General features: G+C 35.1%; 1 protein-coding gene across 1 annotated transcript in view; it reads left to right on the top strand.

Moving 5' to 3' along the window:
• The window catches only part of LOC106642164 (protein CEPU-1), a 486,141-nt gene that overhangs the window by 376,097 nt on the left and 86,775 nt on the right, over positions 1–23,269 (top strand). Inside the window, exon 7 of the mRNA XM_089594618.1 lies at positions 22,797–22,850. Coding sequence (XP_089450744.1) covers positions 22,797–22,850 — 54 coding nt within the window. The remainder of the gene's footprint in view (positions 1–22,796; positions 22,851–23,269) is intronic.

Below are 23,269 nucleotides of genomic sequence, written 5' to 3' on the forward strand. Positions count from 1 at the left end.
ACTATTTTCTATTCTGTCCCTCAGTTTACGTCTTCTGGGATTCTGAGACTTGTTCGGAACTGCTTGACCAACATTTCTGCTTCTTATATTTCTTTTAATGCTACTTGCTATAAATGTAATATTTCTTTACTTGCTAAGTATACTATGTCTGATGCCCTTTTCAATTTTGCCGCTAGATCTTTAGCCAGTTGCTCGAATTCCATGATTATCCCTGATACTCAGTTATAACTGCTTATCCAAGCTAAAAACATTTTGAGCTTCTCTTCCGCTATTCTTCCTTTCTTATTTTAAAAACCTCTTTATATTTTTAAGTATTAATTAATGATCACCGAACGCTACGCTTCTTATTTGCTCTTTTAAGTAATTAATTGTATCGATTGCGTCTGACCAGTCTGTTTCCATCAACTCCTGTATTTTATTCTTATTAGACTACGATACCTGCTCCTGGGGTACTTTATTGTTCCTACCTAGATGTGAACTTTATATTCCACTACCGCTCTACATGCTGCCTCAACATTTTTCAGTACCACAGAGACCCTGTGAGTAGCATTTCTTGTCCGCTTAACGCATTCGCTTCTCTTCTTGTCGTCACCTGACTGTCTTAAGTTACTTGCCTATATGCTTGCATAAATGCATTTTTTCCCCCAAACAATTGATTCCTATCAACATACGTCTTAATTTTTCACGTAGACACAACTGACTGGACAGGTTCCAAATTTTTTACTCATATTTCCGGATTGTTCTCGAATAGCTCTAGTTTTCCCAGTTGCTTTCTGACTGGTGCGGTTCTTACCTGACAATATAAAATATACGTTTTTCTATGATTCTTACATTTTTTCCTTGTATATTTTTTTCATATACACATGTATACCAAAGTTATTCGTTAATATAGTTCGCGATTTAAGCCATTCAGTCGTTAGATTTTGCGGAATTGCTTTAAATCACGAGCGTGGTCTTCTCCTTACATATATCGTTTTCTTAATGTGTTTTTATTTTTTTTGTTAAATTTATTTATTTTTAATAAAAGGACAAAATAGTACTAAAGAGAAGGTTATTACGCTTTGATATAAATATACAAAGTAACAATTTGACATTTTACACCTCTTTGAAACCAGTGTTGAAGCATAAATCATACTTAAATTGGTACTTAGTAGGTACAATTTAGCGGGAAATCTTTAAGTTCTATCAAAACTTACGTATGATCTACAATTTATAAGATAATAATCAAATACCGAAGAAAAATAAATTGTTAGTTAGAATTAGTTGGGTATTCAAATTCCTCGATGCTTAAAACGTGTTAATCCACAATATAAGGTGAGTCATATTAGGATTATTTTTTATAAACTCATGTCTAAAATAGTAAATTATTAAATCTATCGGATTAACATTTCGAATCAGTGACATGACATTCCATGATCACGGAAGCTAACTTCAGTCATGTAAATCGAATACCATGTATCCACACAGCTCCATATGTCAAATCAGGTGAATACAACAGCCAGCCAATAATAAAACAGAATGTAAGAAATGCATTCAATTTGTAAAATCTGTATTATTGCATTAGAATGAAACAACATTATTGAAAGCAATGCTTTATCAGTTCCAACGACATGCCCCAAAAGCTTGTTTTGGGCACCACGTAAATCCTATAGGCAAGGTGACTCTAACTGATGCGAAAATTCAACAGAACGACCATAAATATCTTATTAAATTACGTCGTTTAACATTTGACGACAGACAATCATTTGGTAGTCATTTTTTCAGTACAAACACTGGCAAAAAAAGTTTTGCCAGTACCCTGCCGATATCTCTGGTAAGCTCGACTCGTGGGACAAGATCGAAGTTTCTCGCGAAGGAAACGTTAAATAACTACTCCTTTGTAAGGGATACTGCCAACTAATATGAATTTCATCAGTGCATAGCTGATATCTCTGGTAAGCTTGACTCGTGGGCCCAGATCGAAATTTCCCGCGCGGAAAACGTTGATAAACTGCTACTTTGTGAGGAATACTGTCTAAAAATGTAAGTTTCACCAGTGCATAGCTGATATCTGTCGTAAGCTTGACTCGTGGGCAAAGATTGTAGTTTCCCGCTCAGTAAACATTGATAACTGCTTAGTCTGTAAAGACCATGGTAACCTGACTAGTTTATGTGGAAATCGATTAGAGCGGATGCTAGTATTATCAATCGTAAAAGTTTGATTTGAGGTGAAATGCCAAAATTTTCTGATTAGCAGCTTCCGAGCTGATGTCAAAGTTTCTTGTGCGGAAATCTTAGATAACTCGTTTTTTTCTGTTTATTTGCAATAAACAGTGCAAGGTGACACTCGTTGTGTTATGAAGTTATGAAATTGGCAGGTGATACCTCGAAAAGCTCATTCAAGCTTGACTTAAGGGTTTCACCACAATTTGACAAATGGAAGTTCATCGATTGACTATTTTAATAGAAATAACACTGACAAAAAAGAGTTTCGCAAGTACTCTGCCGGTATCTCTGGTAAGCTTAATTTGTGGGTCAAAGTTCCCTGCGCGGTAATTTTTAATAATATTTTACTTTTAATGGTACACGGTAGGTGTATTCTATTTAATAAGGTTTTTTTTAATCTTGACTTTGATATTTTACGGACGAGCAATCAATCAATATTTATTAAGAATAACATGTTTACAATATCTAATATTTTCGAAAAATATATTCTGCATAGACATTTTTTGCCATCAACCATTATTGTTTCGTCGCATATTTTTAATTTCTCACGCCCCTGTTTTGTATTGGTGTAGAATGTTATTGTATCTTGCGGCTGCCTATTACGTCAGTTTTTTTTAAAACAATGTACTATGAGCAGCAGAGGCAGGCTGATGTTGCACCTATCTCATTTATTTATACAATGTCCTGTTGTCATGTCATGTTGATCGTCGTTTGTTTAAAAAAAAAGTTTGATCAGCAACGGGATCGGCCCAAAGTTGCATCTTTCCGTTGTTGCTTCTCGAGAAGCAGTATGTCGAAACGATCCTGAGCCTTAACCCCCTTGCTTGCAATCTTTTAATACGATCTTGCATGTTTGTTATCAGCGTGCCGTCATCAAAACTTTTTTGTCTTTGTAACATAGTGTTATTTGTCTCTCTTGATCTAATACGCGGTCCGTTATTTGGTCAGAAATGGTTAATTCTGAGGTAACTTGGCTTGGGCTTTGCTCAGGAAGAAACGTAGAAAAGTTAACAGCTACGACGTCACTTAATTAAGCGTGGTCGATCCATTGATATTTGTAACAGTGGTACAGAAAGGGGGAGATAAGTCGTGCGGCTAGCGTACGAAAAGTCGATTGCCCAGGTTAAAGGCGCTGGTACGTTAACCTTGACTACTTTTAAGTCTGTCGTCACACAGCATTTCGCTGACATTATTGATGTAGCATTAGACTATTCGAATGCAAATATTCTGGCCTTAGCGTGGAGATTTGCGTGAGTCTAGTGTATAAGTAACGCATCAACTTCATTATAAAGTAATTTAGATATAAGAAGTGCATGAGTGTAATTGCTACCGTTTTTGCTTCGTGGCTTAAGGGTAATTTTTCTACTAAAAACGTTACCGTTGAATGGATATTAAAGTACTTATCATTAAATAGTTATTTTTAAAATATTTTTGTATTGTATCGCCAACTATACCGTTGTCATCGTGTGTAAATCCTAACCAGCATACGTCAGCAAAAATTTTTAACATTTTGCATGGCGTTGGAGAGCACCAGATACCCGCCGATTAGGTGAAATGCATTCAAAAGCTGAGCTCTGTCAGCAATGAAAAAATTAAAGCTGTGAGACGATTGCGGACAGTTGCCAAGAAAGACAAGCAAATAGTCATGAAACACGTTAAAAAATATTATAAAGATGCTTCTAAAGAATGGAAAGATAATGCAACTCGTCGATTAAAAAACATAATATAAGTGTGCAGCTTCTAATAAAAATATCTTTTTATATTATTTTGATGTGCATTGATTTTTCGCATACGTCCTTAGTGGTCCGTATATTTTTTCATTATTTATGCACTTTTTTTGTCTATTTATATTATTACTATTATTTTTATATTTTTACTATCATATTTTAGTGGATATGACGTCGAGCAAGGTGCAGACATTAAGAAGATACCAGCTCCACGTATGACAGAAGGCCATCAAGAAAGTGCACGTAATAGTTCAGAAATAAAAGTATCTGATACGGACGATGGTTTACACAAAGAAGAGTTATCATAAGAAGAAAAATTAGGAAAGCTGGAAAATATTCCAGCGAAGCGCATTGCTGAAATACGGACAACATGTTTTAGATGTGGATCATTGTGCCAGTCGTGTAATTAAAAAAAATGCTTAAATAACAAAGTGCAAACTTCAAGCTTCTCTCGACAATCGCACTAACGCACGCTGACCCACTTCGACGACAAGGTGCCTCTAATTTGACCAGCCAGTTGCCAACACCAGCAAGCCAGTCTCGTAGATCACGCACCTTCTCTGGCTCGTCTCGGAAATCACCAACACCCGCTGGCCCGTCTCGACGATCACGCACCGCCTATGGCTCGTTTCAAGGGTTACGAGAACCCGTTGGCCCCTTTCGATGACTACGCGCCTCATCTGGCTCGTTCCGAGGATCATCGATTGCCGCCGGGCTCTCTCTACGACCACGTGCTTCCTCTGGCTTGTCCCAAGGATCACCCTTACCCACCGGCCCGTCTTGACGATCACGCACCGCCTCTGGCTTGTCTAGAGGGTTACGAGAACCCGTTGGCCCCTCTCGATGACTACGCGCCTCCTCTTTCTCATCTTGGGGGTTACGAAAGCGCGCTGTCCCGTCACGCCCATCATACACTTTCATGTTGCCTCATGCATCAGTTTTCCGACCTGTCCTGTCCCGTGCTAAATCTTGGCGTTTTCAATTCAGCACGAGTTTCTTATGGCTACAAATGGAATATTTGCCTTTTGGCCGGCTATTATTACCCACGTATCAAAGAAATGTATCAAAGCGCTAGTTTTTCCTCTCAAAGAAAACGATGCTGGATTCGTGATAAAAGCCAAGAAGAACGTTCGAATGCACAACAACTGCAGCAAGTATGATTATTTAAAAAATGTTAAGCCTAAATATACGAAAAAGTTCATGCAGGCCTGTAACGCCTTGGAAAAACATAAAAAACTAATTACAAAATGACTTGTTAAAGAAATCAACCCGTTGTTGTAATTTTATAATGTTGAATTAAAAAAAAGTTATTTTCAAGCTTTTATTATTGTGGAATTAGTAGAGTGAAGTAAAATTTACTGTACATTTTTTATAATTTATACTTAAAATTTCAGCTCTTAGACAAGCAAGCTTTGGTCGAAAAGGACTCAGCTGACTAAATTTTTAATTGATTTGTAAGAGTCGACTTTCGGTGAGCCTTTGCCTTAACAAAATGAGCTTACAAAAATATTTTTATTTATTTTACAAGAGTACGCTCTTCGGCAAGCAAGCACCGGCACTTAAAGACCTAGCTGTCTGAATTTTGTAAATTCGTCTTCAAAGATTACTTTTGTTTACGACGAAATTTAAACTTTTTTACATTTATTTGAAGAGAGAGTACACTTTTTGGCGAGCAAATTTTGACACTGAAGGAGAAAGCTCGCCAAACGTCAAAATTATTTAGAGTAATGTTTAAATATGCGGGAATCATTGATAACGTGTTTATTTATATTTATTTTCATTTTTCTAGAGATAAGTGAGATTTTACAATAAGGGCCAACTACCAAATTGCTCGTAGAGATTAATATAATTCCTGGGGAGTGGGTTCGGTATGAATGCATCATTTACCACTGAAGTTTGGGTCTTTTTTTATATGTGAGCATTGATTTGGCAGAGGCACTAATAACAAAATGACCCGAGTAAGTATACTTTGAAAGCGTCAACTAATAAAAAGTAAGGGGCGCTTTTTTTTATTCAAAAATAAGAATGTAAAAAACTAAAATACCGACCAGCAGTAGTTTAATACACGTGATAATAACCAAATTGTCTGTACTGGTTTTTTTCCTTGTGAGTTGTTTTAAAAAAAAAGTGCCAACTATAATGGCATGCAGGGCAATTTTTTTTCTATTATTTGTTTCTTTAATTCTTTTATTATGCAGGTAAAAAAATTAATCCTTCCACATTTGAAACAAACAAACAATGAATTTTTCTTTAATACTGTTTTTTATAACGTATTTACACAACATATGGCCAAAATTCATAAAAGTTGCTTGAAATTAAAGCCATCAACTTCAATAAAACAATCTAACCGTGATACAATGGATCACCGAGTGCTTCTAATTTCTCGAGGAGTGATGGCAGCACATTCTCGTTCGATTCTCAACGTCATATCTTTTCTTGTGGTGGGAGGATCTCGGTAACACCTCTCCTTGAGCACACCCCATAACCAATAATCCGAAGGTATTAGATCTGGTGATCGTGGTGGCTATAACCTGGGTCCTCGAGTACCTATCCAATTTTGGCCAAAAAACAGTCGGAGACGTGCAGTAGCAGCAGTGCTGTTGTGTGCATGTGCACCGTCTTGCTGCCACCACATGTTTTGAAGACGTACTGGATTATCTCATTATAATCGCGGCAAAACTCTTCTTAAAAATCCAGCTTATGTTGCTCCGTCAAGGGTCCTTTCAAAAAATACCTGGCCAACAATCCTGTTGCCTACTATTTCAGCCCACACGTTCACATTCAGCGACGTGGGCCTTCAACCTCGTGAATCATACGTGAATTCTCTTCTCACCTAGACCAACTTCTTTTACTCTGGCTGTTGAGGGTTCCTCTTTGCGTAATTGTTGATTTATCAGTAAAACATATTCGTCGTGTAAAATTTGCGTCGTTCCTGAGCCGTCTTCACAACCATCTATCTTAGCGCTGTCCTCGTTCTGCATCACCGTCTTGTAGTTTTTGCACCTTTCTAAATTTGTACGGACACCGCGTCTCTTTCGCGATCTGCCTCGCTGTCTCCTGATTATCTCCTGAGCATTGAAAATTAAATTATAGGCTGCATTAATAACCGCAAATAGAGATTTTTTTTTAGAACAATCGATACATAAATTTAGTAAATTTTTAAAAATTAAACTATTTATCCAATCGCCGAGCAAAAGCTCTTGCACTCTGAACAGGGTTCTCCTTGAGATTTTGCTCGACTTCCTCTCTTAAGGGGCCATCTCTAATAGGCCGTTGCATTGGGCCTGTTTACCACGCCATGCTCTTGGTACGTCCAGAACGTACTTGCATAATAATTAATAAAAGATATTAATTGATTAAACAATAAATTAAAATTATCTTCGATTCCTATTAAAATACCCACAAAATGAAATACAAACTCTAGTTAGCAAGTGGTTCTTACATCTATTATTTTTAAAGAAACAACATGTAAATTTTTTTTATATGTGTGAGAGCACACATTGGTTACATCGAGTAAGTTGACGGTCAGTATATGAAATCCCGCGGCTTCAATTTTTGGAGAGGGCATAGTTTTTTTAAAAACATGCCTCTGTTGAATAAATTTATTAAATATGTGCATTATTACCAAGCAATATTCCTCGTAAAGAAATTGAAAGACTTTCTCGAAACAAAACTGCCTACTTACCCCAACCCCCTCCCTTCAAATGGTACGGCTAATTTTGAAAATTTCTAAGCCTATGTACTCATTTCAGCTTTTGTAGCCATAATTTGCCATTCGGGCGAATTGCCCTTGGCACTAATAAATTAGTTAAAATCAAATCCCTCTCCCAACGGCTCAAAGTTTACAGAAGAGCCTTTACTAGGAGTCAGTCGCATAGAAAAATGATAGTTAAAAAGAATGTAGTTTTTAGGAAAATAGTGTAATAATGTATACTACAAAATGTACATATTAATATACATTACTTCATGAACGTTTGGCGAGTCGGACAATACTCGTTCGGAAACCTTGCTTGATACAATCTGACGGCTGTCATATAATTGTTTACGCCGTTTTCTCGGCTTTCAAAAATGCACTCCAACATTCAATTACATCTTCGCTTTCGTTCCAGTCTCCGTGCGTTCTCCATCTTATCCTCAGCGTCTCAGCACATAAGATAATCGATTTAACGAGACAAAATTAGAATGATGTTTAAGTGATGTCAAATTTGATGAGCTCATAGCCGGTAACATGATAAATTAAATAAAAATTAAAAATCAGTTAAATACTTATATAAAAAGATACAAATGTAAAAATTAATTTGCGAACCAAACAATAGAATCATACAAGGAAAAGTACAAATGAATAATGACGAAAAGGTATGAGAAAAGTAATAAAGCATTTTAGTAAATAATGTTTAAAGACCTGTGGTACTTACCACTATTAATTCTTGGCTCTAGTGACACAATAAAAGTCTCTATGCTTGATACGTAAGGTTAGGAAGCAAGAAGTGGCACTATATAAAAAAAAGTAGTCTTTGATGCCAAGCGCTTGGGCATCAAACAAAGACTGCAATATCTCGTCTACACGCGCAATAACTCCAGAAAAAAAATCAAACTACGCTATCAAAAGGTACAAACTTAACAATTGAAACTTTATCGAAAAGAAAAGAAAGTTTTAACGATGGCACGCTGATTACAACAACGCGAGATCGTATAAAAAGATTGCAAGCAAGGGCGTTAAAGCTCAAGATCGTTTCGCCTTACTGCTCGACCTTGCACCTTGAGAAGTGACAACAGAAAGATGCAACTTCGGGCTGATCCCGTTGCTGATCAAACTTTTTTTTTAAACAAATGACGATCAACATGACATGACAACATGACATTGTATAAATAAATGAGATAGGTGCGACATTGGCCTGCCTCTGCTGTCAATAGTACATTGTTTTTAAAAAAACTGACGTAACAGACAGCACAATAACATTCTACACCAATACAATACAAGAGCGTGAGAAATTTAAAATATGCGACGAAACAATAATGGTTGATGGCAAAAAATGTCTATGCAAAATATATTTTTCGAAAATATTAGATATTGTAAACAAGTGATTCTTAATAAAGATCGATTGATTGCTCGTCCGTAAATTATCAAAGTCAAGATTACAAAAAACCTTATCAAATAGAATGCACCTACCGTGTACCATTAAAAGTAAAATATTATTAAAAATTACCGCGCAGGGAACTTTGACCCACAAATTAAGCTTACCAGAGATACCAGCAGGGCACTTGCGAAAATCCTTTTTGTCAGTGTTATTTTTATTAAAATGGTCAATTGATGAACTTCCGTTTGTCAAATTGTGGTGAAACCCTCGAGTCGAGCTTTAATGAGCTTTTCGAGGTATTACCTGCCAATTTGATAACTTTATGCAACAACTACTATCGCCTTGCAGTGCTTCTCGCAAATAAACGAAAAAAAACGAGTTATTTAAAATTCCCGCACGGAAAAAATTGATATCGGCTCGGTAGCTGCTGGTCGGAAAATTTTGGCATTTCACCTGAAATCAAACTTTTACAGTTAATAATACTAGCAGCCGTTCTAATCGATTTTCACATCAACTAGTAACTTTACCATGGTCTTCACAGACTAAGCACTTATAAAAGTTTTCTGCGCGGGAAACTTCGGTCTTGGCCCGTGAGTCAAGCTTCTAACGGATATCAGTTGAACGCTGGTAAAACTCATATTATTTGGCAGTATCCCTCACAAAGTTATCATAAAGCAGCTTATCAACGTTTCCCGCACGGTAAACTCCCACTTTGCTCCACGAGTTAAGCTTACCAGAGATATCAGCTATGCACTGGTGAAACTTACATTTTTAGACAGTATTCCTCACAAAGTAGCAGTTTATCAACGTTTTCCGCGCGGGAAACTTCGATCTGGGCCCACGAGTCAAGCTTACCAGAGATATCAGCTATGCACTGGTGAAATTCATATTAGTTGGCGGTATCCCTTACGAAGGAGTAGTTATTTAACGTTTTCTTCGCGAGAAACTTCGATCTTGTCCCACGAGTCAAGCTTACCAGAGATATCGGCAGGGTACTGGCAAAACTTTTTTTGCCAGTGTTTGTACCGAAAAAATGACTACCAAATGATTGTCTGTCGTCAAATGTTGAAAGACGTAATTTAATAAGATATTTATGGTCGTTCTGTTAAATTTTCGCATCAGTTAGAGTCACCTTGCCTATAGGATTTACGTGGTGCCCAAAACAAGCTTTTGGGGCATGTCGTTGGAACTCATAAAGCATTGCATTTAATAATGTTGCTTCATTCTAATGCAATAATACAGATTTTACAAATTGAATGCATTTTTTACATTTCGTTTCATTATTGGCAGGCTGTTGTAATCATCTAACTTGACATATGGAGCTGTATCGATACATGGTGTTCCATTTACATGAATGAAGTTAGCTTCCGTGGTCATGGAATGATGTATCACTGATCCAAAGGCTTAATTCGATAGATTTAATAATTTACTATTTTAGACATGAGTTTATAAAAAAAAATTTTAATATGACTCACCTTATTTTGTGGATTAACATATTTCAAGCATCGAGGAGTTTGAATACCCAACTAATTCTAACAAAAAATTCAATGTTTTTCGGTATTTAATTTTTATCTTATCAATTGTTGATCAAACATAAGTTTTGATAGTACCAAAAGATTTCCTGCTCAATTTTACCTACTAGGTACCAATTTTAGTATGATTTATGCCTTAACAGAGGTTTAAAAGGGGTGTAAAATCTCAAATTATCACTTTGTATATTTATATATATATATATACACTAGCGGCCCCCTGTCTCGGCTTTGCCCGAGCCGTACTAAACGTAACACCATAGTGAGTTGACATGCAATAAGAATCGTTTTCAGTTAGACGTCTTACATCTATTTCTGACACTCCTCAGGAAAAAAATTTTATTATTAAAAACGTATTTGCTCGCAATCCATATAGTTTATTTGGTCAAATAATACGCAGTAAAAATTAGAAGACTTCTTATTATGCTGAAAAGTACCGTGCGTTTCTTATGCCATAAATTAATTCAATACTTTGATAGCCATGAGGAGCGGTTCAATTTGCAGTCTTTTCCATGTCATTTACGAAAAGGGTTTTATATACATATATATGTAATTATGTCATATCTTGCTTAGATTGACTTACAAAATTTTGTATAAAGAAGTTGGTTAAAAAAAATTTTTCATGGTATTTCTACTGTACAGAACATTAGTGACAAATATCTTAAGTGATGCAGTTACAAGATTAACGACTCAAAAATTATATGAAGTCTTATAAAAGTCAGTTTTTATCGATTTTTAAAAAATTGTATCTTTTTCTAACCCCTGTAGCTAAGCTCCCTCAACAGGTCGAGTATTCTTATTGAGCTAAAATGAAGGCTGGAGTCAAGACTTATCACTTAAAAAAAAGTTTTGTTTGATTTTGTGCCTCCATTCACAGGTTACAGCTGTTTATAAAAGTCACTATTACTTTTAATTTAGGGCGTAAAAGTCAAAGATTTATATCTTAATCATTACGACTATGTTTTTGCTTTTATTTAGGCCCAACATTGGAAGTAGCACCACCGTTTTTGCATTTATGTAGCGAAAAGAGATTAATTGGATGAAACCCCAAAACACGTATCTCGTCTTTTAACCTAGTATTGATAAAAAAAAAGTTTAACTGGAATTTATTGCTCTAAAATGAAAAAAAACGGCACTTTGAGGTAAGGTAGGGTTGGAGTAAAAAAGTTTAGGATGGACTTTTCAAAGCTTATAGTGCTCGTATAACTCATAGATGTGACTCATAGACAATGTCCACCCAAACCTCATTTACTAGCCTTAAATGCAATAAAAAAACTGTAGTTTGCGTACCTGCACACGTACACCAAGTGGTTGTTCCAGGGGGGGTTGCAATAGAACATAATGTTTGTACGCACGAAATACGCAAATAGAAGAGATTGGGTATTTAGGAGGTAACAACTTTTGGTACTACTGTCATGGGAATTTGTTAATTTTAGTGCTATACTTTAGAAACTGACCATTGGTAAGCACTTCTTATCCAAAAACTTACTAGTTTGAACTGATTGCTATTAAAACCATTATAATAGGGCAAATATGTGGACTTAATGTACGCAGTGAAAACTCACTCGTCTTTGCCAGTTTTTGTTGGGGCTAAGGTACAAATCCTATTCCTTATAGCTAAGGTTTATAATGCTTATACACCCAAGTAGTAGATAAGCCTTATATTTTACCGGTGAAAATTTTTATGAGTGAAATCGAGTTGCGGACATGGGTTAGAATGGAAAATTTGACTCTAAATGATTGATTATCTCAATAAAGGAATCAATGCCTTGGTATAAGACAATATGTTATAAGTAAAGTTGACAACACTTAACACAATTATCATATTATAGTGTTCTACGTCTAGCTTCTTTAATAAGGGCACTACTATAGACACTTAGCACTTGGAAAAAGGACAAGAAAAGGAATGGGAGGCCTCCCATTACAGGAGTGGGGTAGGGGTGAAAATGAGGTAATTTTTGCTGCGAGAAGGTCACCTCAGCCCTCCTCGAGGAACATTGCGTGGTGAAAAAGCACATGTTCAAAATCAGAGGGATACTTGCCCGAAAAGTCACACTGGCCAGGAATCAAACCACGGTCTCCCACGTACCAATCCACGACCTAGCCGACTGAGCTACCGCGCGCTCTTCATATATATACTTTTACGTTTATACATTAATACATTTTGGTACGACTTTCACTTGTGGAGCTTTTCTCTTTGCCGCTCAGATTTTATTAACATTTCTTATTTTTTTTTCTTTTCCCTATCTCCATACGTACATTAGGCTCTTGCTTATGTCAGACTACGCTTTGCGCATCTATTCATTTTGTTAATTTCCAGCGAAGACAAGCGTAGAGATGTAAGAAGAAGAAAAGAAAAAAATTGTGTTGTTTCCTATTATAAACTTCTATATTCTGACCCAGTATTCTATCTTATTTTGTATTCCTAATTTTTGTGTTATTTTCCTTTTATTCAAGTGACTCACCTAAAGAAGGCAATGACTTGCATAAGTGTACGTGTCTGGGTTTGCTTTTTATCAACATTACCGCTAAATCAGTTTACTCTACACTTTCTTTTATGTTTGATCTCTCCAGGTAGCTTACTAATAGACATTTCTGGCTTCAACCAACTTATAACCTGCCGTTGGGTTCATCAGGCTACCCCTAGATAGCTTGCAACCCACGGGGTTCATTGTTTCTGGTGGAGGGCAGTGTGGATTGTTGTTAGAGGCTTACCTCTAAGGGTAGCATGTTTTACCTGAGATTGTGAAAGTGTAAGTAAAACACACGATTCTTACTTTATTTATTTACACATACACACACACACACGCATCCTTCTCTTGTGTAGGTGCCCTGTCGATTGAGTTGCAGGTTATGCGATTATATGCGTGCTGACAGATTTTCGCTGTAGGATGGTCCCCTAGGCAAAGCATTGCCATGCCTTATGAGCCGACCCCTCTCGCACCTATATTCTGCGATTAACATGGCTCGATAAGTTTCCTTTTATTTTCTCGTTTATTCTTACTGACCCAAATTTTTTTTTTTTTTTTTAGCTTGTGATGGAGGTAATAGTCGATTCTAGGGCATTCTTAAGGTTGTTGATTCTCGTCCTTTTACTTGGGTGGCCTTCTGGCACGTTGCGTTAACCCTATTGACAAAGTATTGGATTCTGTCCTGCAGGATTGCCGGTCCTCATCATTGTGTGGAAGGTGGAGAGTCCTATTCTTCGTTTAGAGGGTGTTGCTTCTGTACTGCCATACTCTAGCAAAGAGGGCTTCGTATTCCCTGGCCGTCGATTGTAGCTGTCATGGCACCATTCTGGTGCTGGTTATCGACGTTGGTCACCTTAGAGGGAATCGGCCACTACCCCCTCAATGGTCGGCCGATCATTCATCATTCAGGTAACTGCTACTCTGATTACTTATTTAAATTGCTTCATTTTTTATTCTCCTTATCGATTTTTTTTTTTTTTTTTTTTTTGTTCAATATTCTGCTGGTGAATGCTTCATTGTCTCCGCGCTGGTCACTGTCTCCACTGATCATCTGTCTGGCTATGATAACTTTTTTCAGCGTTTTCAAACATTGGAGCGAGGAGAGAATTTGAAAGCAACTCTTGGTAGGAGGAAGGTTCGGGTCGTAGGCATGGATGATGACGTAAAACAGGGAAGGTGAACCACTTCTGTTGTTGCTTTACGGATCATGGCTGCCATTAGTCAACAAAAAATAAAAATTCACTTTCTTTCAAATATTGTGTTTCTCTCGTACTTATTATACCCCCCCCCTCCCCTACTTCCATATTTCTCACTTGTCTTCAGTTTGTATTCTTTTTTTTTATTTAAAGGAAATTTTTTTTTTTTTTTTAATTGTTGGTCAAAGTTTATTTGCTATTATTTGCAAGATATTTCTCATGCTCCAAGCTTACACAACTACAAAAAACATGTATGTTAGTAAAAAAACATTTTTTTATCACTATTATTATAAACACTTGTGTATATATTTACATGTTTCCAATACATACTTAAATATACAATTTTCACCACATAAAAAGCAAATCTATACATAGAATTTCTACACCTACACCCAAACAAATGTTAATTTTTTTTTTCTTTTCTTTTTTTTTGCAGAAACCAAATTTTCAGAGAAAACGACTTTTGTAACTACTTTTTTAGTTCTGTTATTGTTCATGTTTGTACATTTACTTTTTCTTTGTATTGGATAGATCATAGTATCATCTATAAATTATTAAAGTCTGCGTCAACTATGCTTTTGAAAAATACCACTAACAATTCCAAACATTTAAGAAATCTGTTAAAGAGCAGCAAGGTCAGGGAATACAAGCATAATCTAGTCATCTAAGTTGATATCATTGTGATTTTATGCAAAACAATGTATCTAAGACAATAAGTCGAATAAATTGAAAATATCAAAGGTTCTGACGCTTTTTTGTGGCGCGTCTAGGGGCTGCGGAAGTTTGATAAACCTTAATTAACACTTACATCCTATTTTGCATTTCTACTTTCTACTATACACAGAGTGATGCTCCAACCTAAAACTGCACCCTTTCCTATAGGTGACTGCATAAGTATGTATTATGTAAGTTTCATCCCACAAGCTGCCCTAATAATTCTATATCAAGCATATGCTTGGACTTTTTCCACTGTTGTAAGTCACGCTCACTGTTTGGCTCATTCGGCATTTTTCTCCCCTTCTACTTTTCTCTCTATTTGCTTCTTGCATCTTACCCTTGTCTTGCTTTTTTACGATGCACGCTTTTTTTATTTTACTTACATGCACCACTATTATTTCATCGTTTCCTTCTAACTTCACATCATTAGTGTTACAGTTTACTCTGGTTGTCTTATATAAGGTTGATATTGGCAATGATATTTTTCTTTTGACAGCTTTTTCAGTGCATAGACCATTTCTCTCTCCACAAAAATTTTGTATCAAGTTTTGTATCATAGTAATACTTTAACTGATATTAACTTTGCAATTATTTCAATGCTACTATTGTTCTCATTTGTGTTAGAGTATCTGAAATTTGCTCAAAGTATTTACTGTACTCCTGATCTGTTTCTATTTGCTGGAAACTTAAAAGGGTACAAGTTCTCTGCCCAAAAAATAACTCATAAGGCGTGTGTTCTGTACTCTCATGCTCAGACGTGTTATATACCAGTAAACATAAAGGTCCGGTATATATTCGTCCCTCTTACCATTCTCATCAACGTACGCTTTGAAGTATTCACAAAAAACATGGTGCATTCTTTCAATCGTGTCTCATAACCATTCAGTCACTTCACTCTGTGGGTGAAATGCTGAGCTGCCAATTTTATTGATATTAAATAGTCTTGACAATTCTTCTATTGATTAATAAATAAATAGAAAAATTGTGAAGACTATTGAATTATAAGACTATGAAATATATAAGTTTATTTCATTAATCTTCAGGGGCAAATGAAAACAATTAGTTAAAGCAACGTTTCGTTGACTGGTGTGTCGACCTCTTCAGGCTTTATTAAAAATAACAAATTATTACAATGACTAATATAAACAACAGATACATAAAATGTAGAACTGACAAATAAGTTACCTTAATTAAAACCATGAAAGACAATTTGTTTAACGTATTGAGCAAATGGCTCACACGCAAGTCAAACTGGCAAAGGCCCCAACACCGCAATGTACCCCACTTTTATCACAAACACACACACACACACACACACACAAACATACAGGTTTCGCAGTGCAATGACCCAAGCCCTCAGTTCACATATCACATTATCTGTATACAATTCTAAGAACGTACAAAGTCTTTAAAAATGGACAGAATTAAAGAAACTTTGAAGTGCGACTTAAATTATAAACATCTTCTTTCTTATTTATATAATGAATGTTGGAGGTAATGTGTAACATTTTATCATTACCTCCACGGTCTTTCAGCAGAGCCCGACATGACTTTTGTTAAGATGTATGTGTTTAAATGCTTCTCCTTTTGTCCCTATTAAATTGTAATAAGCTGTTCTTTTTCTCCGGTAGCTGAAAATAGATGCAAATCTTGCCTCATTTTTTTAAAAAAATACAAAAACACACTCCCCATCCCCAAAAACGTGGCTGTGTTCTAAAATATTTCCTTCACAATCTGGATTTTTGCACTTGTGTATCTATTTCAAATTGAGGAGCGTTTTTCTTAGCTTATTCTGTGACATATTCAGACCACATGAAAGTATACGGCAGTGAAAAAGACAGCTTCCGTCTCGGAGTACATCGATTAATTCTCACGATTTATGTAGCTCTGCGCAATAATGCTCACATTTGTGAGTCCTGCTATCTTTCTCTTCGTTGATTCCGACCAGTGCTGCATCACTTTCTCTTAATTCATCTATCAGAAGCAAATTATCTTTAATAAATTTTGCATCTCTGTTTTTTTGTTAGTTTTCTCTATCTATTGGATCCTTCAATTTTTATACACTGTGTAAGTCATTTTGATCTTCTCCTAAATCTATTCTTAGTGCTTGCTTCTCTTCAACTTTTTGTTGTTTAATGTCGATTAAAACTTTTGCTCAAAATTCACCAGCAAGACCATCTAGCAAATTGTAAAGGTGTGCCTCATGTCCAGTATAAATATACTTATTAGTACTGTCAGTGAGCTTCTTCGTTGTACGCTCATTTCATGGTAGTTATCCTTCGGTTTTTTTCCTCTGCTATATCTTGTGCTTGATCAGCTCTCTCTGATACTTTAACATCCCTGGTCTCGTAAATACCTATTCCAGGGGTCTTAATATTTCCTGCTACCTTGTCTGCTTCCGTTTGCTCTTGGATGTCCTTCGTTTCTCCTTTTCCTGTCTCTTTCTTTCCCACTTAAGCCACTAAATTTGCTTGCATCAGCTGCCAACTCTAATTATCGAGTTTTGGGCTATAATCTTGGGTTATGATCTTCTGATTCACTATTTTTTATTACTTGTGTTCCACAATTTGTAATAATAATATCCTTTGACGCATTCTTGTTGCATTCTGTAATAGAAGACGGTACTTGATTCCTTATTAGTGTACCTAACTGACGCTTACGAGTTATCCGTCTCTTTGGCACAACCTCATTTTTCTCGACTGCTAATATGCTTGTTGATTTTACTCCATATTGCATTCAATACTTCTTTCGTACATAGGCTTATCCATCGTTCACTGGCCCCTGTTAAACAATTGTGTCTGTTGTTTCGATATCTGTTTCCATTTTTAAATCACAAATATAATATTCTTGCTTGGGCAACCTCATTTTTTTACTGTTTTCCTCATTTTGTTTAATTTTTTGTTTATTTCTATTTTTTTCGTGAATTCAGAGTCTTCTTTACCGTCAGCTTAACCGTCTACTCTTATGTTGTATTTGTTTTCATTCCATCCATCAAAATTTTGTTTTTTCTTCTGTTTTTTCTTATCTAAATCTTCTACATCTGGATACATAATTTTTACTTTTTGGTACTTCCCTAAATACGTAGTTCACGCACGGGTTGCTCGTGTTTTAAAGATCCGCGCTGGAGGTCCATCACTATCGGCTTGTTCTTCTTTTTTTCGTTCGTCCACCAGCTAATACAATTTTCGACGTGATCGTTCGGTATTTATTCCTCCTTCCCCTATTACTGAATACCAAAAGAGTGCGTTTGGCGCTTTGTTTGAAATTGCCTGGTTGATATACTATGCTAAACTAGTAGCCTCGCAGCTCAGCCTGTTGAACCGTATGTTGGGTTTCTTCAAAGTTTTATAGTGTTTGACAAGCCTATTACATGTAATGACCGTTAATTTTTCCTGAATAAATACAGCCTGAAATGTTCTTTCACAAACACTACGGCTAAAAGTTCCTCATCATAGGTAGGATAGGGTAGTTTACTCCCTTGAATGCAATGTGAGGCGTACTCACACGTTCGATCTTTTCCAATTTTTCCTTGACTTAGTATTATCCCTATTGTGTAATTAGACACCTCTGATGTTACTATAAACGTTATTTATAAATCAGGTACTGTGAGTACGGGCTCTTTACATAGTGCGTTAACAAGCTTATTAAACACGAGATCCCACTGCCTTTCTCATTTTAACTCTGTTCCTTTTTTCAAGAGTTTACAGAGTGGCTTCGCAATTTTCGCATAATTCTGAATAAATTGTCTATAATATCCAACAAATCCAAGATATTGTCTAATTTTTTTTGCATTTGTGGGTCTTAAGTACTACCTCACTGCTTCAATTATTTTTGGGTCCATTTTTGTTTTCCCACCTCCAACAATATGACCCAGAACGACTGCTTCTATTTTTAGAAGTTGACATTTTTTTGGCTCAATCGTTAAACTGGCCTCTATAAGATGGTTCAACAGTCGTATAAAACCATTTTCGTGCTCTTTAAATGTTGATGCAAATACCATAGTATCATTTAAATACACCTCAATTTCGTGTCCTTATAGGCCTCCTGAGGCATGGCTCATTGCTCTCAAATACGTTTTTGGAGAGTCTTTGTGCATCTCACTGGAATCCTATTATACTAATAGTTATCGTCAGGGCTGAAAAATTCTGTCTTATGTGCATTAGCCTCATGCACTTCTATTTGAAAGAGTCCTTGTTTTAAATTTACTACTGTAATACAACGAGTGCATGCTTTGGCACTATCCACATATTCGAGTTGTATGGCAACTTAAATGCAGATAGATACCTATATCGCTTTGCTGGTACTCTGTTGTTGTATTTATGCGATGTTTTAATATATAAGTAGCCCTTAGTGATTTACCCTCTAGCCCAAATATAAACAGGCTGGGCCCTATAAGCATCTAAACGTGTGACTTTTTTTCTTTATCACAGCTCAAAATGTCAATTAACTGCATTACTTTTTCAACTCACGCTAATTTTTCTTTATTTAATAAGCTATCTACATGATCAGCCTGTATAAAGTCACAATTTTTTTGTCTTTTCCATGACCATCTGTTACGCTACGTGTATCCTTGCTCAGTTACTTATTCTCATGACTACGCGTTGCAAAAAGTATGATTATTGTCTTGTTAAAGCTCTAAGCGTTTTCCCCTTCTTGGATTTTTGTTATCATCTTTAATGTAGACATATATTACTTTTCTTGATCTGGCAAGAATTTTTAAAATATTTCATTCAATAAAATTTGACTAAAAAATGAAAGCTGTGAACAAACGTTCTAATTTTTTCTCTTAAAGATGTATGATATTTTCAGCAATTCATCTTTTGTGGTATATGATAAGCCTATTGTACACTATAAAATTCATACATCTACAATGTTATCAACCATTTATATCATTAACGTGTAATAATAGCAATGGATTTTGTGTTATAATTCAACATCAAGACCTATGCTTTCTACCTTCTTGCATTTCTTATATATTAACGGGATATTAGTGAAAGCAGATGGTTCAGCGATGGCTGCAAATATTGAATTAGTAAGCAGTATCATCCTTCTTATATTAAAAAAAATAAAATACGAGACAAACGCTGTACAGATAAATAAGTGTAAAAATGTTGTTTTAACAACTCCTATCAAAAACTGACTGACGCAACAGACTGATCAAGACGTATTGGCTGAAAATGCTAGTTGGCTCGGTCCTTTACATAAACTTAATCTTACAAACAACAATGGTTTCTTCAATTTCTTGATTTTTTTTTAAGTATGACCTCAGGTTTTACTAAAAACAATTGTAAAATTGTTGTTAATGTAAAACATGAACTCATACTTACAAGATTTAGGAATAACTTGACGTCAGTTAAATGAATATTTAGGTGAAATTCCTACTGGAAAACCTAATAGGGTTGCAACTTAAAAAGATTTCATAACATTCATATTAAAACAAGCAAGCACTTGAGCAGTGGCTGTCCATGTACGGTTAGAGAAAGAAAAACTTGCCCTGCATTTAGTATGTTCTGGCATTATCCTACTTTATTCATTATGTATCAATTCACAGTGCTTATAGTGTCAGCTAGAACAATCTGATTGGAACGATAATACTAACATACATTGAGACTTTTTATAACATTAGCCAATGGAATATAAGTCTTATTTAAGTAAAGGTTATGTAGTAGGTTGTAAGGGTAAATCATTTTTACTAGAGTTAGTCTTTTGTGCAGGAAAAAAATCTTAGTAATGAGTTAAGACAGAAAAAACTAACAATTGAAAATCAAAATACTTTTTTCATGTTATAGTTCTATGGGCACGTTTTGTCCACAGATTATATCAACGATTTAGGATCGGTGATCTTGAGAAAAAGTGTAATGGAAGTGAACTTAGCTGGATACTCTCCCCTTTGCCCTACTCTCCCCTTTACACTACTCACCCTTTATGACGTACTTCCTGTCCCCCTCAGCCACCCAATATCATCGCACCACACCACACAACATCATCCCCCCACGCACCACAACATTATCGCACCACACAACACCACACATTTTGAATTTTACTTATTCTTCTTTTAACCAATTTAAAAAAAAAAAAAACTTTTTCAATGGAATTAAACCACTGACCTCTTGCATACTGACCAAGGAGTAACTTGTATATGTTTTAATAAACATTTATGCATTTATCTTTAATTCAGTACTTTTAAAATAAATGAATTATAGTTTACAGAACTTTTCCACATTTTTTCAGGGTTTTTATAACTAAAAAAAAAAATTTCCGTACTGTATAAGTACGATAATGTGTTTTTATTACGTTTTCTTCCTTCGTAATATTTCCTTTGTAATTAAGATGATTTTTTGACTTAAGAACGTTCATCACATTGTTACTGGGGGAAAAGTTTAGTTTAAAATTTAGATAGGTGGGAGAAGCACAAATATTTGCAGCAACAGTGAAAATTATTTTTCTCACACAGATGAACTTACCTATACGCTTTTACGCTTATACGCATACTTAACCCCTTTTCTTTTCTGTTATAAAAAAAAAAGAAAATACTAGATCTATTTAAAAATAGAGCGGGTTTATTTAAAAGTCATTTCTTATATAAACAAAAATTAAGGGCTTATACAGACCTAATAAATGTAATTTTCAGTGTTTTTCTATATCGCTACATGTTAAATTGAAAATTTTTAAAATTCAACAAGTGAAAAAGGGTACAGTTAAACGACCTGCAATCTTTTTGAATATTTCTTATGGTATTTTTGGTACATTTTTAATGCTTAAATAATATCTGTAAAAAAAACCTATGTGTGATAAACGTCCTAAAGGGACATTCTTTGGCGTGTACTACTTTGCTATTGAAAAAAGCGATACTGCAGGATGATTTGTCTTAATTTTTGAGATACAATTAAATTTTGGGTATTAAATATGGACTAGGAAGAAGTATGTAAACGTATGTTACAGATGTAAGGGTGACATTAGACATGTAATCAGCGTAGGTAGTAAGAAATTGTTTTAAAATCATCCGAAAATTCGACGAAATAGCATAAGCTTATACTGCCCAGCCTCCATGTATACGTTTGTATTGAATTAAGCTATAATATAATGTTAATATCAAATTGGAAATAAAATATTAAAATATTTATTGAAATCACTCGCAACTAACGTCGGTGTACTTATTCCAACGATAATTGCACAACCTTTGTGTGCAGTATCGTTTTATGGAAGGTATATTTATTATTATATTATCTGCCATATAATTTTATAGAAGTATAACTTCTCACTTGGGTATCGAAGCACCCACTGTCCACGGGTTTCTTTACTTCAGACTAGTTTAGATTGATTAATGTACTATAATAGAAACCTTTATTCCAAAAATATAAATTACAATAATTATGAGCAGACAGTTACAACAACCCTAACTTGTGTGTGTAAGCAATGATGGAACTGCTACGATTAGATTTAAAGATGGTTGACACTACCTAAATATATTGGAGAGACTTTTCTGCAGCAGCAATAATATTGGTAAAGCTTAGGGCAGTTTTTCTTATAACATGGATATACTATATATTATGGTTATTCCTAATGTCTAGCATATAACATGTTTTCATTGTCTTATAAGCTTTTTAATTATTTCCCAATTTTCACTATTGTAAGAGCATTTCTTAGTTGCTATTTTTTTTAGAGCATTGTCAAACTAGTTCCACATTTCTCGTAGTGACGAAGTGTTCACTTATCTTATCTAAAATGCGTGCTTTAGGAAATAGAAGTTTTCTCACTTCTTAAAGTACTGATTAGAAAGTAAAAATCAGTACATTAATAACCATCGTATGTCAAAAAAATAATTAATTTAAAATGTGTTTCCAAAATGTTAAGAATTTTTTATATGTTTCAGTTATCGATGGTCGTGGTATTATACGTGAATCACAACCTATTTCTGGAATAGCAAGTAAGTAAATTTTATATACTAAAACTTTTAGTTATACTACTAAACTATTAGTTTAAATTTGAAACAATTAATTATTACCGTCAATATATAAGGTATTTTATGTAATAATGGCCTTAATGATGACTGTGGTATCATAAAAGTAAGGATGATATTTTTTAAATGTTATTGTAGTGGTTAGCACGGTAACCTTAGAGGTGGTAGTTCTGAACACAAATTACATCTGGATCGTAGGTTTTAAAAGTAACTATTGAAAATGCTGACATCATTCTAGAAGCTTTTTCCACATGGTTTTGATATATTTTTATACTTATCAATAATTTTTTTTCTTCTAATAATTAAATTATGTGTTTTCAAGATTAATATTTAATAGCTCTAAGAATGTATTTACTAAAGGAGAAAGTATATGACTATATATCAGT

This window comes from Copidosoma floridanum, unplaced genomic scaffold (assembly GCF_036245765.1).
Source record: "Copidosoma floridanum isolate Cflo_tuat_1 unplaced genomic scaffold, Cflo_Japanese_pri ptg000021l, whole genome shotgun sequence".
Lineage (NCBI taxonomy): Eukaryota > Metazoa > Arthropoda > Insecta > Hymenoptera > Encyrtidae > Copidosoma > Copidosoma floridanum.